The 18882-nt window shown below is 40.5% G+C and overlaps 1 protein-coding gene across 1 annotated transcript in view; it reads right to left on the reverse strand.

The window, feature by feature from the left end:
* Nucleotides 1-2585: 2585 nt before the first annotated feature.
* DEPTOR (DEP domain containing MTOR interacting protein) overlaps nucleotides 2586-18882 on the reverse strand; it is a 120826-nt gene continuing 104529 nt past the window's right edge. The window contains exon 9 of the mRNA XM_006916588.3: nucleotides 2586-3905. Within this exon, the coding sequence (XP_006916650.1) occupies nucleotides 3777-3905 (129 nt within the window). The 3' untranslated portion in view covers nucleotides 2586-3776. The remainder of the gene's footprint in view (nucleotides 3906-18882) is intronic.

Below are 18882 nucleotides of genomic sequence, written 5' to 3' on the forward strand. Positions count from 1 at the left end.
AAGAGACAGGTATTTGGCCCAGGCTCTGGATCCAACAAGCCTCAGGAGTTTGGACGTGCCACCTGTTGACTCCACACCTGTTTTTCATTGGCAGGATTGAGCAGCCATTTGTAAAGCTGCTTTTACTGTGCTCTTCATGGCTCCATTTAGCACTCTCATTTTAGTGTTTTCTGACTTGGAAGTTTTCATTAGGCACTGGCTTCATGCATAATAATGTTCCACTTGTACCCAGTGGTTGGTCAGTAAATTGCATCTGCATAGCTGAAGGCTTTCGATAACTAGAGGACTTCTTGGTCCTTTATCTAAAAAGCAGGGAGTACCTACTCCTGGTGGATTAAAAAGGCCCTCAGATTCTTTGCAGCTCCTCTCATCAAAACATAGAGGCCGTTTCCCTACCTCTTGATTTTGGGCTAGTTTTGTGACTTGCTTTGGCCAATAAAATGCTATTCAAGTAACATGGCGTGACTTCCAAGCAAGTCCACAATGGGTCTTGCAGTTTCCATTCTCACTTTCTTTGATCTCATGAGGTCTAAAGAGGAAACCTGCACTAGCTCTAGGGAAAGGCCACATGGAGTAGAAATGAGGCATGCCAGCCAAGAGCCCCCACCAACTCTGAGACATATGCATAAAGCCATCCAAGGTCAGCCAGCCCCCAATCAACCTGTTCACTGACCACGAGTGTTTGTGTGACCCACTGGCACCACATGGAGCAGTGGCTGGCCATCCCAGCCGAGCTCTGCCCGAACTGCCGACCCACAGGATCATGAGTAAATAAATTCTGTTATAAGCCATGTTTGGGGGTGGTTTGCTGGACAGCGATGGGTAACTGACACACTACTCTGTGTCAGGAACTGTGTCAGGTGGAGGGAATACCTGGGTAACAAGAGATAGTCCCTCTTCTGCAGATGTTAGAGTGTAGTTAGGGAGAAAGACACGTAATTTCAATGTAATGTCATCAGGACTATAATTATAGGAGGTTGGGTCCACGGCAATTTAGAGAAGGGGTGTCAACCCCAGAACTAGGGAGCTGACAAAGGTTTCTCAGAAGAGAAAATATCTAAAAGCAGTTAATGAGACCGATTTTTCCAGGCTATTTCAAGGATGAGAAACTGCAGGTACAAAGGCTGGAGGGAGCTAGATGGGGCTCCAAGGAGAATGCGAGCATTCTCTGTAATTACAGTGTGAGGGTGTCAGGAGCAGACTGGAGGGGTAGCTAAGGTGAAGTTCTCCTGGCCTTAAGTAGAATTTTCTAGCATTTGGTCTTTAAACTGAGAGTGATGGGAACCAAAGAAGAAATAGTTTCCTTCCTCCCTCCCTTCATCTTGGCATTCATCTGACCAAAGGCATCAATGACACTCGCTGAATCAAAGAAATTTCACAGGCAGGAGGATGTGTGGAGTAAATAAAGCCAGACACTTCCCTGGTGCTTAACTTGGCTAAAGGGAAGTGATATTAAGCCAGGGTCCAGGATGACGGGCATTAGGATGTGAGTAAAATGGACAAGTAGCAGGCAAGAAGATGACATTTCCCAAAAGGCTGTCCTTCTTTTGTCGATTAATGAACACCCGGGGACAGAAAGCATTTAAGACTCATCTTTTAAAGATGTTATAAAAATTTTTAAAGCTGAATGGCAAGGCTTCCCACTTATCAGCTTTGTGGCCTTGGGCATAAGACTAACCTCTTTATGAGTCAGTTTCCCCAGTTTTAAAATGGGAATAATAATACTGACCTCACAGGTCAATAAGAACAAGTGACATATAGTTTTGGTGCAGCACCTGGTACAGAGTAAGCCCTCCACAGAAGGTCCCTAGGGCAGGAGTCCCCAACCCCCGGGCTGTGGACTAATACCTATCCGTGGCATGTTAGGAACTGGGCTGCACAGCTCAGGTGAGAGGCGGGCCAGAGAGCTGAGCTTCATTTGTATTTGCAGCCGCTCCCCAGAGCTAGCATCATCGCCTCAGCTCCACCTCAGATAATCAGGCATTAGATTCTCATAGGAGCTCCGGGCCCTGGTGCCAAAAAGGTTGGGGACCGCTGCCCTAAAGGGGAAAAGGCTGGTGTTGGGCGGAGGGGCGGGTAACATAGGCTTTAGAATTAAATAAACTGTGTTTGAATCCAGGCTATGTCACTTAGTAGTTCTTGCAGCTGTGTGAACAATTTTTAGAGACAATTTTTAAACTTGCTCAAACTTAGTTTCCACAACCAAAAGGTAAGGATGGTAATACCTTGCAAGGCTGTGATGAGGATTAAAGGAGATCATACATGTTAAGTACTGTAGCATAGAGACAAACATACAGTATAAATGCACATATAATAATATGTATGGGGACAATAATAGTTCTCAAATGTCGATCAACAGTATTAATATTAAACGTTCTATGTTACTTCAAAATCCTATTCTCTGACTAAAGGTACAGATCAGAAAAGTTGGATTACCAGAAACATATATATATTTATATATATTATATATATATAAATGTTTATATATATAAACATTTTTAAAACATAAAATCAACATTTTTAGCACGGTATGTTGATTCCACCAGTACCAATATATTATGATAACCTATCACAAAAAAAATGGCTGAGGTACAACATTTATATTTTATTAATATATAATAAGAAAGTAACCTTGCCATTAAAATGCATTATATGAAATTAAGAAGAATTTAGAATTCTCTGACTCCCTAATTTGAGGAATTTCCTCTATACACCAAGCTCCCAAATCTATTCTTTTCTAGATAAAAGAAAAGAAAAGAAACATGCATATATACAAGTGAGCTGAAAAGTTACAAAACAAGATGGTGCTTTTGGTGAAAAATAATCCCACCAGATAAGCAGCATGTCATGTGCTTAGAATGTTACACCAGAAAGTTAGTAAAAATTCAGGCCAATAAGGCAATTTAGTTTCAAGTTTTATCACACGCGGGCCGAGTTCTAGCATACTTCACTTAAAAAGGGACAACTTCAAGGTGAAATCTTGCCAGAGGCTTGATTTTGAAATATATGTATACAAACTTCTCTGTTTTGACATTCAACATATTCAGCATTAATTCTAGAAAGCTGCTGGAGCTGATTGAAAGAACAAAATGACTTAGGCTCTGAGAGAGAAAACAAACAATTTTAAGTAGTATCTCCCTATCTACCCACCATATCATCGCAATGTTTGTTTTTATTTTTTAACTAATGCCATAGTTAAAGAAATTAAGAAAAAGCCATTTTTGATGGCTTTTAAGCACTTGAATGCTTTAAAATCTTCTTCAAAATGCTAATTAACAGGTACTATTCCTTTGAATGTTGCTTTAATTTGAAGATCAGTAAAATTTATCTACATCCTTTAACAAACAGTTTCATGCTCATTTTGGTGAGAGTACAAATTAAGTCTGTAAAAACCACTCTATTGATTCTGATGAAGAGAATTTTAGTATGTTGCTATTTTGGCTAGAGAAACATTTCGACCATTTTCGGCAAACTAAGAAAAAAAAAATAAAACAGTGGATAAAAACTACAACTAGAAAACAGGTAAGGCAATTCTACCAAGTAAGAAAATTCTTTCTCAAATTTTTTCTACACTGACATAGTTGTTTTTAAGATGTATTACCTGGTTCTTCCACATTCAGACAGTGTATGAAACTCAAGATGTGTATTTATAAAGAAAAGATATGTATGTCCAAAGCCATCCATTTGTATGGAAGTCTTGTCCCCATTGCATTGCTTTGTGTCATTTTGGCATTGCTCATCCACAGGGTGCCCAAAGGGTTGGTAGGTCCATCTGCTCAGCACTCTAATTCCTCCATGACTTCCATGACAATCGTCCGCGGGCCCGTCAGAATCAGATTGCTCACGGTCCGGTAGTCTACATGCAGCACATTGAGCCCATTTACAGAGACGACAAACTGACAGACCTAAAGGAAAGACAAAGAAGAAAAATCTACTACAGCTCCTAGTTTTTCACAGATGTCCAATAAAGACTGTATAGTTCTAACAGGCGATGTCATTCTTAAAATACCCAACTATACCCAGCTGACAACTGTAATTCAATAATTTCTGAGAAGCTACACTTTTTCTTGGAAGGCAATATAATGGAAAAAGTATTTGTTGTACAAAACTGGGTTTAAATCCTAACTCAGCAACTTACTAGCTTAAGCTAGGTATTTAAATTTCTGAGCCCTATTTCCTGAACTCTAAAATAAGGATGATTGATAATATCAATGATAATAATAATAATAATAATAATACCAACTCTAAGATTGTTGTAAGAATTAAATGAGGCAAAGTATATAAAGCTTCTACTATGGTGCTCTGAACCTATGGGGTACTCAATACATTTTCATAGTCAGAGCATTTATGGCTGTTATTTATTCACTTGGACCCAGTGTATAGGAAGACTCTATGGCCTGGTGTTCCCAGGGCAATCCTCTTTTCTGCTATTTCTGCATAATTATTAATAGTGCTTCCTTTCACTTGCCAAAGTATCCCAGGTGAAATAAGTTCCACACATTTCTCTATTTTCCGTCCTTATGAAAATGGATGAGGCCAACTTTTATATTGTCAGTTAATCAACCTGTGATAGGCAAATTACAATAAGAAAGTAAAAGGGCATCATTCAATAATGAGAGGCCACTCTGGATATGTCATAGGGAGTATGAAACTGACTCATAGCTACTGCCCCAAATGGAAGTACTTCTCTTAATGGCTACTTTCCATTCAGCTGACACAAATGGTGTATCTGTTGTATGGCTGAAGAGGTAGATATTCACCATAAGTGATTTGTTTATTTCACTCAAATAGAAAAACGGAAAGACACACAGATCTCCAGCTGTCAAAGATAACAGCAAAACAGAATCCAACAGAAAAAAAGTGCTTGGCACATGGTAGGTACTTGTGGTGAGCTGTATAAGTCTGTACAGTGCTTGGCACATGGTAGGTACTTGTGGTGAGCTGAATAACATCCCCAACCCTCAAAGATGTCCATGTCCTAATCACCAGAATCTGTGAATATGTTAGTTCACATGGAAAAGGGAGATTACACAAGGGAATTACACAGCTGAGTGTAACACAGGGGAATTATCCTGGGTTACCTAGGTGGACCCAGGATTACGGCTGCAGATGGAATTGGGTTGATAATCAGCTGAGTGTAACAGGGGAATTATCCTGGGTTACCTAGGTGGACCCAATGTAATCACAGGGATCCTTATAAGAGCGAGGCAAGAAAGTGAAAGGCGGAAGTAGGAGATGTGACAACACAAGCAAAAGTTTGGGATGCTACAAGGAAGGGGCCAGGAGCAAAGAAATGCAAGTGGCCTCAAGAAGCTGAAAAAGGCAAGGAAATGGTTTCTCCCCTCAGAACCTCCAGAAGGGATGCAGACCCGCTGACACCTTCATCTCAGGCTTCTGACTCCAGAGCTAGAAGATGATACATTTGTATTGTTTTAAACCAACAAGTCTGTGTTAATCTGTTACAGCAGCCATAGGAAACTAATGAAGTACTCAATAAATATTCACTGATGAATGAATTGAATGAATAAGTGTATTAAGCCAAGAAGCACAATTAGGATTGAGCCTAAAGATTTTTTTTTTGTTTTTTGTTTTGCTTCTTATAAAGTATCCCTTCACTTACGGAGAAAATAAGAAAATAAAAAGGAAGAAAGAAAAGAAGACAAAAAGGAAGAAGAGGGAGAAAGTGGGGAGAAGGGAGGGAAAGGAGAAAGTTTGGTCGAGATTGATTAACTTAATGTTCTCCCATATCTGTTGTTCTGTTGATCTAATCACCATATTTCTTTAAGTATAATGCTTAAATAATTCATGTGTACACTTGCTCCCGATTACTAATCGATTAATTAATGTTAACAACTCAAAGAATGTGAAAATACTAAAACACTTGAAAATCACCATTTCCCTCTATTGTTTTCTGAGTGAGTAATAGTAATAGAAACCCAAACATTGTATTATTATAATATATAACATAAATAATATGAAATGTAACATATAAAATAACAAAATAAAATACCGTATTTTAAGTCTAAAAATATCTATACCTATTACATAGATAAACCAAAATTGGAAAGTATTAAAAAGGCAGCTGTGTACCTGTGGAAAAGATTTAAAGTTTAAAATCTAATCATAGGGATTTAAGTCTAGGCTCCTTTGCTGGATGATCTTAAGCCATTTGTCCTCCTCATGGGTTCAAATTAGATCATTTAAACGTCTTTGCAAATATGAAGCCCTACACCAATGCTGGGTTCTATGAACTTCTTTGCCTTTAAAAATACCCACTTCCTTCATGGTTACATGCAGAATGGAAAGTGACAGTGGCATGCAGAATGGTTATATACTCAATAAACACCTGCTGCTGTCATAAAGCTCAATATTTCTCACTCCTCACCCTACATTATTATGGCATCTTTGGGCATAAGGAGAACACATGATCAATGTTTCTCCTTTCCCGTTTCCACAGATCTGTTCTCATGGATTCAGAGAACATCTTGTGCAGAATCAGCAGTTCATAACCATGTGTGAAGTCAAAGTCATCATCAAGGTCATACTAGAAGGTCATTATCCATCCTGAAGTCAACACAAGTAATTTGCAGGACAATTTAGCGCTAATTTAATGACGACATTGGGTGGTGCTTTGTTTTTTTCTGCACCAGTATACTCATGAGCCAAAGAATGAGAGGAATTCCAACCCTGTCCTGATTCAAAGCATTGACTTAAGAACTAGGTCCTCCCTTCTTCCAGGGAGGAACAGCCTTTTTATGTTGTCAAATGAGATGGCAAAAGTTGCCAGGTGAGCTCGCACTCCAGCTAAGTTCTCCACATAGGCTCCCCAAAATGAGAATATTCCTGAATCACTTAAGGATCACCTTCATAGAGCACAGGGAATACAGTCAATAATATTGTAATTAACTATGTATAGTGCCAGATGGATACTAAACTAATCAAGGAGATCACTTCGTAAATTATATAAATGTCTAACCACTATGCTGTACCCCTGAAACTAATATAAAATAATATTAAATGTCAACTCTAATTGAAAAAAGGAATTTTTTAAAAAAATCACCTTCAGCATTTCGTCTCAATCAGAATTATATTCTGTCTCTCCCATATGGTGTTTGTTTGTTTAACTGACCAACATTTAAAAGTTAGAAAATTTTGACATTAAAAATCCAGATTCTAGCGTCTCTTGAACAGTCTGAAGATTTAATGCCACAACGTCTGAACAGGCACTTGGCAATGGCTGAGTAGGGGACATTCCTTCCAGATGGACACATGTTCTCTCATTTCTTATCTCTTCCTACTTCCTGACTCCTAGCTGACAGACAACTGTGTCTGTGGTCCCTGATCTGGAGCCACCAGAGGGGAAATGCTGAAGAGAGGGATTCTTGGTGCTACAAGAACTGAAGGACCCCAAATGTCCAACAACTGATGAGAGAAATAAAATTTGGTATATCCATACAATGGAGTATTATTCAACAACAAAATGGAACTGATGACATGCTACAACATGGATGAACCTTGAAAACATTATGCTAAGTGAAAGAAGCCAGTTACAATAGACCACATATTGTATGACTCCACTGATATGAAATGTGCAGAATAGACAAATCCACAGAGACAGAAAGTAGACTACAGCTGGGGAGGTGCGGGAGGTATGGGAGTGACTGCTAATAAGTACAGAGTATCTTTTAGGAGTGATGAAACTATTCTAAAGTTGATTGTGGTGATCATTACATAACCCTGTGAATATACCAAAAACCAGTGAACTGTATACTTTACACGAGTGAATTGTATGGTATGTGAACTATACCTCGACAAAGCTGTAGGAAGAAGGAAGAGGAGGAGGAGGAGGAGGAGGAGGCAACGACGAAAGAAAGAAAAGAAACATATATTTCTAAGAGCAGAAAAAGAAGAAGAAGAAGAAGAACAACTACAACAACAACAACAACAACAACAACAACAACAACAACTAAAGGGAAGAGGGGCCTGATGCCAGCAGTTCACAGATCTCTGTGGAATGGAGAGGGGACTGAGAGGTTGATTCAAAGACGGGTCTCGTGTACCCCTCTCTGATTGTAGGGGCTCTTAGAGGCTACAGAACTGAATGGCAGTGCTTGGAGGCTGAGTAGTCAGTGACCTGTGCTCAGGACATACACCCAGAGGTTCTGACGTGGGACATGAGCAGCCAACAGAGCCAGTTGGGAGTAACTAATGCTGGTCAAAGTCCATTTTATTGGGCTGCCCAAACCCCAGGATGGAGGCCAGGAGGCATATAATCCCAAAGAGAAATGACACGGGCAAGGGCACCAAAACAATTTTATATTGAACTTCTTATCAACTTGGAGAGTGGCAACTTGAAATGAATTTCATTTTAGAAAAATAAAGATCGTGTGTGTGTGCATGTGTGTGCGTGTAGCGTTTTTCAAATACCAAAGTTTGTGACTGGTTTACTCTTTTTAAAAGAAGGCTGATTCAAGGCTACCATAAACAGAAAAACAATCTCACCTCTGCATTCCCACATGCTCTCCAGAGCAGCAGAGAACAAGAGTGGGGTCAGAGCAAATGCACCGTGAATCACTCATATCCTATAACGCTTCTTACCTGTGCTGGCACCTGAGAACTCTTCTGGGAATAGTAAGGTGATGTGAAGACCCTCTATCATAGAGTGATGGGGGAAAAGGCTAAAATATCTTGTACCAACTGGTGGGTAGAGAACTTAAATAAAATAAAGATTTCAATAGCTGAGTCCTTGCCTTCATGAAGCTTACAATTTATTTTAGGAGGAAAAATATCACAGCCAGAATCCTTTTCAAAGCAGCAAGTAGCTTCTCAGTAAATTCTGTCATTTATTGAAAACCTATTCTTTTCCAAGCACCAATCTAGGTACTTTACCTACTTTATTTACAATCCTCCTAATGGCCATGTGGTGACGTCTGTTAGGTTTGGGCCATACAGCTGTCATTCTGCTGAATGCAACCCGATATCATTTTGTATTGTCAACCTTGCTCCTGCTATGGGCAACAGAGATAGAAATACCAATGAAGTTGCCCTCCCCTATCCATGGAAGTCACCTGACCCAAGTTTGGCCAATCAGACTCTCTCTCCTGGACCATCAAATCTGGAGCTGAGTAACACAGGAGATAAAGTTTATTTGCTCTGGTACTTAGTTTCTTAAATCTGCCCTGCTCCTTGTTCTTTATCAATAATAACTATTTTCTGTCACTGGCAATCCATGATCCCCAGTACAATCCTTATGAACAAACTGAATCTCATGGAGGGTATTTGCTCAAGGTCACATGACTAAATGCCACAAATGGAATTTGAGCTCCGTATGACTCCACAGCCCTACATACATACAGATTTATAAAGTACGATATGTACATGTAATTTCGAGGAATGCAGAGAATAGAAGGCAAATGTCCCCTCCCTCTTTGCTTTATCTGTTAATTAAATTTGCTTTATCTGACCTAATTGTCTAGGTCAATACAAATGTCTTGTGATAATGTTTAGGCTCTTCCAACTTCACAAGAAGGTTTTTACTCAGTTAAGTTTGGGTTGCTTTTTGTGTCACTTAAAATCCTCAACAATTTGTAAACTTAGTCATTTATTTCAAATCGTTTCCTTGAATGAGGCAAAAACAAACAAACAAACAACCAACGAACAAACCATTTATCATGATTATTTTCAAGGTAGTATTTTTAGAGTCAGGCTGCTAGGAAAGACGTCATATCTCTCGCTAAGTGGTCCCAATAACTGCTGTGGTTCCAGCAGTTCCAATGTCCTGTTACTAAAAATGTGCAAAATGATCTAGAAATACAGGTAGCGCTGTGTAAAATATTCAGTTATAACAGACTTTGAATTAGCATCCACGGAACACTATGTTCTGCCAATAAACACACATCACAAGTAACCACAGAAAGCACACAGCCTGGGGGAAAATTATCTTTCTTATTAAAAAAGCAAATTCGAACAACAACAAAAAAATGTGACAACTTACATTAGGTACATAGTATCTCCTACCTGGGGTCAGGAGACTTAGATGCCATCCAGGTGATAATGAGAATTCAAGTGAGGCTAAGATACTTTTCTTCTGCTTTATCAGATCTGTTTTCAAAGATTTGATTGCAATTCTCTCGTTGCCTCAGTTGATAGAAAAGAGAGCACTCACAAGTTCATGTAGCTGCTCTGAACTCATCTCCCACAAGAAAGGTGGTACCTTAGCTTCACAGGGAACATGGAGGACATTATCCTTAATGAAAAGGAAGAACGAAACCTTCCTAAGTCACAGGTAAGTGATGTCGCTGAGCAAGACGGCTGTGCGGTGGAGAAAAGTCCTACAAATCACAGTGGGTCTGGTAAGAGTTAACAGGAAAGGGGGGCAGGACTCAGCACAGTTCAGGGTGTGATAAGGTTGGGATAATTACCTAGGCGGAACTCCAGCTTTCCTCCTGATAAGGAGCCAAATCAGCTAAATAATCTTGCCTCTAATTTCTCTCCCTCCGCCAGTGCTGGCAGATGTCTGACAACACCTTGGACAGATCGACTGCCCATGGATTGTCCAACTGCACATTGGTTTGTGTATGGTTGAAGTGCCATCACAATTATTCAATTGTTTCATCTAAAGTGGAAGTGAGGTTCGGGAGAAACACTATACCTATGATTATGTAAGTGTCTTCTCACTCCCATGGAAATCTGTATTCATCTAGACACTTGCTGCTCTGAAATGTCTGCATTTATGTGAATGCTACTCTGGTCTCTCTCTCTGTCTCTCTCTGTCTCTCACATCTTTAAGAAGGATAGGATGTTAAAGTTGCTTCAGGATTTCCTGAAAATAACAAAACATGTATCAACAGAGACCAAGAGAGATAATGTTTCAGAGATAGAGTCATAAAAACAAAAAAGATAGACACAGAGAGATACAGAAAATAATCAGGAAGAGCTGAGTCCTGGCTAGTAGGGTCTGGAAGGCTGTCTAATCAAAAGACACAGAAAGCAGAACCAAGATGTTAAGTGCAAGTTAATACTTAAATTCTTAATCAAATAAAACACGCAGATGTATTCCAGAGATCACTGGAATAAGCTCCCACTAAAAGCAGAATTCTTCTACAGACCCCTGCCAGTCATCCAGCCTATCTTATTTGAATGTTACTTATTACAATAAATGCATTAAATAATGAGAATGCTTTTTTAGAAGTTCCAGCTATGCATTCAGTCAACATTATTTATGCCATTTCCACCATTCAATTGCTTAAGTGAAAAATATACCCAAGTATAAAACGATGGCCCTCAAACTGTAGTGGAAATAGGAGTCGCTTTGGGGCCTTACTGAATATGTGAATTCTCAAATCTCGACCAAGACCTACCAAGCCAAACTTTTGGGGGCTGGGTCCCAAGAATTTGCATTTTCATCGAACATATCAGGTGGTTCTGATACAGCACTATGTTGAGAAACAGTACTTTAAAGTATCTACCAGAATTTTTTCTACCAAAAGTTAGTTTAAATGCTCAGCCGACACCTGTTAGTATTAGCATGCATTCTATGACCGTGACCATTAACAGCCTCAAGTATGAAAGGGAGACTGACATTTCATTTTCATTGCAATTATTACTTGCCTGTAGTCTATTTCATTTCCAGAGCTAAATTTTGCTGTCTTCCAGACTTCAAAATTAATAACAACAATATATTAAATGCTTAGGCTTAGAGATAATATCCAAGTTATTCAAAACACAATACCAAAAATAACCACACCTGCTGCCAACCCATGCTTGTAAAGCCGTATCCGAGCCATTGTCTTTTAATTGTTGACATGGCAAATATATACCATGCCCAGACCTGCTGAGATTCGGGACTCAGGCTTTCGACAGCCAAAGTATCAAAAACAAAGGTAGGCGGAGGGCGAACCAGAGCAAGGGCGGTCATGAGTAGATTAAGAAATATTTGAAAGCTAATGAGGTTTAAAGTTGAAAAAGTTACATTTTGATTGTTCCCATTTATTTAAACGTTGCTCCAAATCATACACCCTGGTTTTCATAAGAGGCGAGAGCAATAGCATACACATTTAAGTGCAGCACTGTCTTTTTATAAATGATTTATTTCTTCTGTTAGCATGCCTGTGACCGCTTCTTTAGTTTTGTATTAGGGGTGAGTGTGTCATTACATAACTTCTTCCCCCTACCCATCTTTATTATAGTTGATGTAGAACACTGTGCAAGTTTAAGGTGTAGACAGTTTCTTAAGCCACAACTTGCTAGTTAGCATGGGTGCACTGTAATAGCAAACAGGAACACCAACGTTTTCCCAAAGTTCTTTACATGCATAATCTCATTTAAAATTCACAATATATCCTATGAAGCAGATATTGTTATTATTATCATCATCATTATTATTAATATTATTGCTCCCATTTCACGGTCAAGTGTCCAGATTCAGAGAAGTAACTGGAGCTAGTTAAGTGGTGGAACTAGGATTTTTACTCTAAGCTCCTATATTTAAGCCCTAAGCTACCCTTCCTCTGAGTAATAGGCAATAGGCTCCCCTAAAATTGGCGTTGACACCACATAAATGAACACCCCAATCTGGTATCTAAGTACTTCATACACACAAGGGAATACCTTAAGAATACTGCATTTGATTTTTCCTCCTACAATCCTTGAAAATGGAATAATGGTCACTTGATCATCATTATCACCACCATCATTATTAGCAGGAAAGAAAATGATGGGGAGTGATGGGGGTATTTTTACTCTTTTTAGGAATAACTCGGGCTAATCTTTACATCTGGGCTGGCCCCAGCAGGGGTATATGTCATCTTATTACCTTCAACCACAGTTCAAATAACCATGTTTCCTTGCAACCCACAGAAGGAGGAGGAAGGTCCCTCTCTCTGCAGCTTGCTCCTCTCTTCTGCTAGGGTGAGGTGAAGATTAATTACTCCTAGGCAAAGATTTTAAAGATTCCAGGAGGAAAGATGCAGCATGAACACAGGATGCACAGGTCACCCTGGGTAACAATGCTGTGTCTAATTCAGCCAGCAAACCCCAAACCACACCATTTGTCAGTGATTACATTACCTAATCTGTACCTTTAACTAGCATTACCCACGCCACTCACATTCCTTTCTCGTTGTGCAATCTTTGCTTTACAATAGAAACAGGACAGCAGAAGATTCAATACACCATCTGTCTTCTGTAGGTGGGTGCGAATGTTGTATCGGGTGATCGACACCGAACGGGTGTTACAGGCCGTATGTTAGGCACCTTTCGCTTGCTATAAAGCTTAGCTTATCCACAGCAAAAATGGATTTCCTAAGAAGTTTTTCTCTGGGGATTCTCTCCCTCCTTCCTCCCTCCCCAAGGAGGATTTTCACAAGGGTAGAGTTAAGCAGAAAAATGGAGAAAACGTAATAGGAGGTTGAGTTCTAGTCTCAGCTCTGTACCCAGGGGGCTGAGTCGCTGAATATGCTACTCTCACTTCTCCGAGCATGAGCTCTTCATCTGATAAATTTGGCTGAAAAAAATTTATATTTATTAGGGACTTTAAAGCTTTAAGCTCTAAGATTCTATGCCAAAAAAACCCCCAAAAACCAAAAAAACAAAAAAACACCACTTTTATTTATTAGTGATTGACCTGTCTTTTAACAACAATTTGAGTTTGCTGGTTACTTATGTGCCAAAACTGTCCAGGAGTTTGTTTACATTAAATTTGCAAAGGAGACATTATTTTTAGATATGTGAACTGAAGTAAAGAACAATACAAATGAAAGAATGTGAGATGAGAGTCTCTCTCATGCTTTGTGTTTTAGGTACATAAACAACAACAAAAAAGATCTAAAAGACATAAAGCTATCTTCAATATTCTATTAAGTAGTAGTATTGGGCACTTATGATAAAGTCAGTACTGCAGATTTTTCAATGATAAAAGGTCCAATCCATCAAGAAGATATAAAAATTGTAAACATATATGCCAAAAAAATATATATCAAACATAATACTTAACAAAAAAGCCCCAAAATACATGAAGAAAAATTCACCAAATTCAAGGCTAAATGGACCGTTCTGTTCCACTTTCAATGAAGGTTGGAATGATTAGGCATAACCCATGTAACACATATGTATAAACGATGATCCAGCAATTCTACTCCTAGAATGTATCTAATATGCTTACAACATGATTACTTTATATAAATTTCAAAAGTAGATAACTAATCTATCATTTTAGAATTCCTGGGTGGTAGTTTCAATAGTAGCTCACTTTATAATAGCTTGAAATGTGCATAAATAATTTGTATATTTTCTATTTAGTGCCATAAAAATAGTTTTCTTGATAATTTATTAGTTATATGACTTTGGGCAAGTTATACATTCTCTGAGTTACACTTTACTCATCTGTAAAATGGGGATCAAGTTTATTATGAGGCTCAAACCTGATTAAGTACTAAGCCCAGTGTTTACTACCAGTGAATGTTAAATACGTATTGGTTTTTCTTTTCTCCCCTTCAAGACCATTGAAAGAGAGGCAACGTCTGCATGGGTCATAACCAGAAAAGCCAGTTTGGGTTCTGGTTTGGGAAAGGGAAATAGATCTCAAGTTGGAGTTATTCATGGAGATCAAAAGAAAATAAACAATACAGGGTGTTAAGAAAGAATTTTCCCCAATCCAAGAGAACCTTGCAAGGACAGGGAATCCAGAAGCCACCGTAAAATATCGACATGATTCTAAAATAAACAGAGCAGTGGAATTCCATTAAGAATCTCCCATCCTGCCCAGGGAATACTCACTTGAACAGAGTTGCTTCAGAAGTGGAGGCGTCATCCAATGTAACTAGACTCCTGGATGGTCCTTCTCCAAACATTACAGACATAAGCCTAAGCCAAGTCAAGATTTGCTAGTTACATCAATAGAATGAATTCCTTATATCTGCAGAATGCTTTATGTCTACAAAAATGTCTACGTTCAGCAAGGATATTACTTGGGAGTTTGGGGCACTGCTGTAGTAAATAAACTGTGTGCCTATGTTTAGTGCATAACAGCTCCGACAGCAGAAAACTGTTCTTGGAAAAAAAAGAACATTTGCAGCTGTAGGGTTCGGTCCCATAAATCTCCCCACAGAATACACAACTGGCTGGGGAGTGACTGCTGTGGGAGGAGGCAGGAATCCAGTTCTTGGACAAACACAGGATTCTCTCTCCAGAGAATCAGTCTTCCTCTAAGTTTTACGCTTGAAGCGCGCTGTATGGCGATGCGGTTCCCCCGGGAACAGACTGCCCAATCAGTCTTGAAGGGAAGCCAACCATATGTAAGAATGACTTTCTTTCACAATAAAAACAGCAACGACAGAAAGCAACTCTAAAGAAGTTTTGTTTCAAATTGAGAAATTCAAAGTGCCTGCTGGTTTCAAACAGAACCTACCCCTCCAGCCCAAATGGACCAAAGGTCTGTTTCAGACCTAGTCTTGCCCTTGGTCCACTTCGCTCTGCTGTTGTCGCTGCTGCTGCTGCTGTTGCTGGTGGTGGTGGGGGAAGCTAAGGGGAGACTGTAACACACTCAAAAGGAGGAGAAGGCATGAGGGGCCCTGGTTCAGTCCATAGCACTCGGGTGCCCAGTGTCAGGAAGAAGGTGGCCTTCCCAGGGATGCCCTCCAGAGATGTGGACTCGGCTGAATGGAGGATGTGTGGCTTACGCCGTGGTTCCCATCACCTTCCCACAGGTAGCTCACGATCACATTAGGACCCCTTCTGAGATCCGCCTGTGCTAAGGGCAGATAGAATACTCTCGAGCTGGTGATTCACAAGGTTGTAAGAAGCTTTCGGGCCCTGAAGAGAAGCAACGCCTGCACATTATAACCGCACATTATAACCACGAGATGCAATGTCCTCCCCTTTTCTCCTGAAGGAAAGGCATCTGTCACCTGGGGGCCTTCATACCACAGGGAATATGCAATTCCACTCCTACGCCCTCCCTCTGCTCCCCAAACAAACGTGGCTTACACTGTGGATACAGGAATTTCCTTAGAATTCCTGTAATGACACACTGGGGCTTTCAACAGCAGGAGACTCACTTTTGACACACATATCGACTCCCACAGGAGCTTACTTACAGCTCAAAGGAAAGAGGCTCCAGAAGGTCAGACTTCCACCCTGACCCAAATTCTTTCCTCCACAAGAATCTTTTACCCAGTTATCTGTTTGCCCTTAGAATGTTTACTATTGGCAACTTAACACCCATAAATTGTTATGCTTTTTTTCTGGATTATGCTCAGATGCAAAATTAATATACCAAAGGTTTTAAAAGATCATTCAATGAGATGCAGTACACATTAACATAATTCATCAGGCAAATAATTGCATTATTACAACTTTGCTTTCACAAATGCAACGCATTCTTCATACAGTATTCCATTCATAAGAGGTGACCTGCAGTGTGGTGGTGACATTATCTAACCTGTAGGGGTAAGCCAAAGTCTCATTCCCCTTATTTTTCTTCTGAAGTGGTGCTGCTGCTCTGATCTGGGCTAAGAACAAGATGTGTATGTGAGCACTTTGCAGAGACACACAGGCCACCATCTCATTGATGGTTTTGGTGAGAAAAGTACAAGAATTATAAATAGGACTGAGCATGAGTGTGGTGAGATATGGCTGAGCAACCTTAGATGGTATTCATTACAGCTAATGGGAGCCGAGTGCCCTCAGGGGAGGAAACCAACACTCTGGGTTCTCATTCAACCAGTCCCTGTGGCTACATTCAGGATCTAGGACCAAGCAGTCAGGGGACAGGGAGGGGAATGAAGAGGGGCCCCAAATCAGTCTACTCAGGACTGTCTCAGTTCAAGAACTTGTGAAGAACAGAGAGTAACCAAAAAAAAAAAAAAAAAGCGTCACACTGACTTGGCTAAAGATGAGGAGTAAAGCCTCCCACACCCCATGGTCTTTATAACAAACATTGGGTGTGGCCCAGTGTGCTGTATTTTGGATCATGCCACCTTTGGGTGCTTTGCACACCAGTCCCAGACAACTGTGTGGATTTGAAGACTGGGGTTCTCTCCGACATCTCTATTCCTAGAGAAACACCTAATCCCTAGCAGAGTTGGTAACATATTTTGCCGAGTCTAACCGAATGGAGAAATTGAGTACCAGGAAAATAAAGTAATTTCGACACATTGGAAGGGCCCCATGATATAAAGGCAAGACCAGAGGCTCTGGAGTAGACAGACCTGGGCTGGTTTGGCTCTTGACTGACATTCAGTTGCACAGCCAGAGGCTATGACCCAAACTCTTTCAACTTGAACTATAAAATATAGCTGACATCCAGCTCATTGGGTTGTGACAAAGATTAGCGGAGAGTACACACTTTCAGCTAGTAGCACTGTGACCAGTATGATGCTCGACAATAACTGGCTCCTTTTCCCTGGTATCCCCGTAGAGGAATACAGACATGAAGTTACACTGTGTAGTCTACACTCCAGCTCCCAGCCCTGTGAATGTCTACTTCTAATGCCAAACCACTGGATTCTGAGCCAGGACAAAACTCCTCTGCTCAGTCTTTACGCAAGAAAGTGATTAATTCATAGGCTAACCCTGGAAAATTGACTTCCATTCTGGGCATTGAGAAATGCTTCCAGGAAAGTTTTCCAGATGGCCAGACTTAGCTCAGTCCTATTTCTTCTACCTTTTATAAAGTAGCTGAAATAAGCCATCTTGTATACAAAACTAGAGTTTGCTAGAACCAGTTCTTTTTTAGCAGTTTGGGGAGAAAAGGCTAGAAGACTCTTATCTTAAACACTTCATCCATTTTTGGGTTCCTGCTTCAAGGAGCCAGAGGGAACAAGAAAGATAGTTTATGGAGACAATGGTAGAGAATTCTAGATCATGTAATATATAATTCTACATGCAGCAGCATGTGCAAGGTACAATATTCAAGGAAATTATCATGGCATCTTCTCTCTCCCTTCCTGGCTGGATTTCATACTCATTCTCCCCATCCCTTCCTCACACTTGTTCTGAGGACATTTTGTGGGTCAGACTTTAGGAAGAACATGAATATAAATAAGGCAGAGCTTTGTGGTGACCAAGCTAGAACTACAAGTCCCAGATTCCCTTTCCAGTGCAGTTATAGGTTCAATCTGACCACAAGAAATCAGCATAATACCTGGAAGGCGGAAGTAAAGCAGGGAACACTACCCATGGCTGCCGTGGTTAAACACAGGAGAGGCCGACGCAGGGCTGCCGTGGAGGAGGTCCAGCACATCCTTGCTCTATGCTGCCCCACATCTGTTCTCCCCGAATGGCAGCCCTGATGACCAATAGTGGCCTCAAGGCCCCCACCAGCCATTGAAGTCACAGCCTTGCAGAGATTTCTTCACCAGCTTCCCTTACAGCCCCATTCTAGACCCTTCAGGAATGAAAACTAGGGTCATCCAACCTGGAATAAAGGTTTGAGAACCACAAACGACTGAGAAGCTTGCTGAGGGTCCAGGGAATAGGAAAGTAGTAGAACTAAGAAGCTATTAATACACAAGCAGAGACGTCGATGGATGACAACTTGTCCTCACTTTCCCGTGAAGTGAGAGAGAAACGTGGAAATGCTGGTACCTCCCAGCTTGTCCTCGCTCGCTCTGACTGTGTCCAGCCCTTCCTCCCGATTGCCCGCCCTGCTAACAGAAGTCTCATGCCTGTCACCAGACCCTCTAAAAGAAGTATGAAAAAGGAACTAGTCGCCCAGGCTTGACACAGAGGATGAAAGAGTCAGAACTCAAGTTGTAGTGGTGGGAATCTAAGGGAGGCATAAAAATGGAAGCTCGCTGCATAGATAGTGCTGACGGGTGTGAGGATGGAGGCTGAGAATTAAGAAGAGAAGCGGGTTTAAGGCAAAGATGAGTAGGGACTTGG

Source organism: Pteropus alecto, unplaced genomic scaffold (assembly GCF_000325575.1).
Source record: "Pteropus alecto unplaced genomic scaffold, ASM32557v1 scaffold164, whole genome shotgun sequence".
Classification (NCBI taxonomy): Eukaryota; Metazoa; Chordata; class Mammalia; order Chiroptera; family Pteropodidae; genus Pteropus; species Pteropus alecto.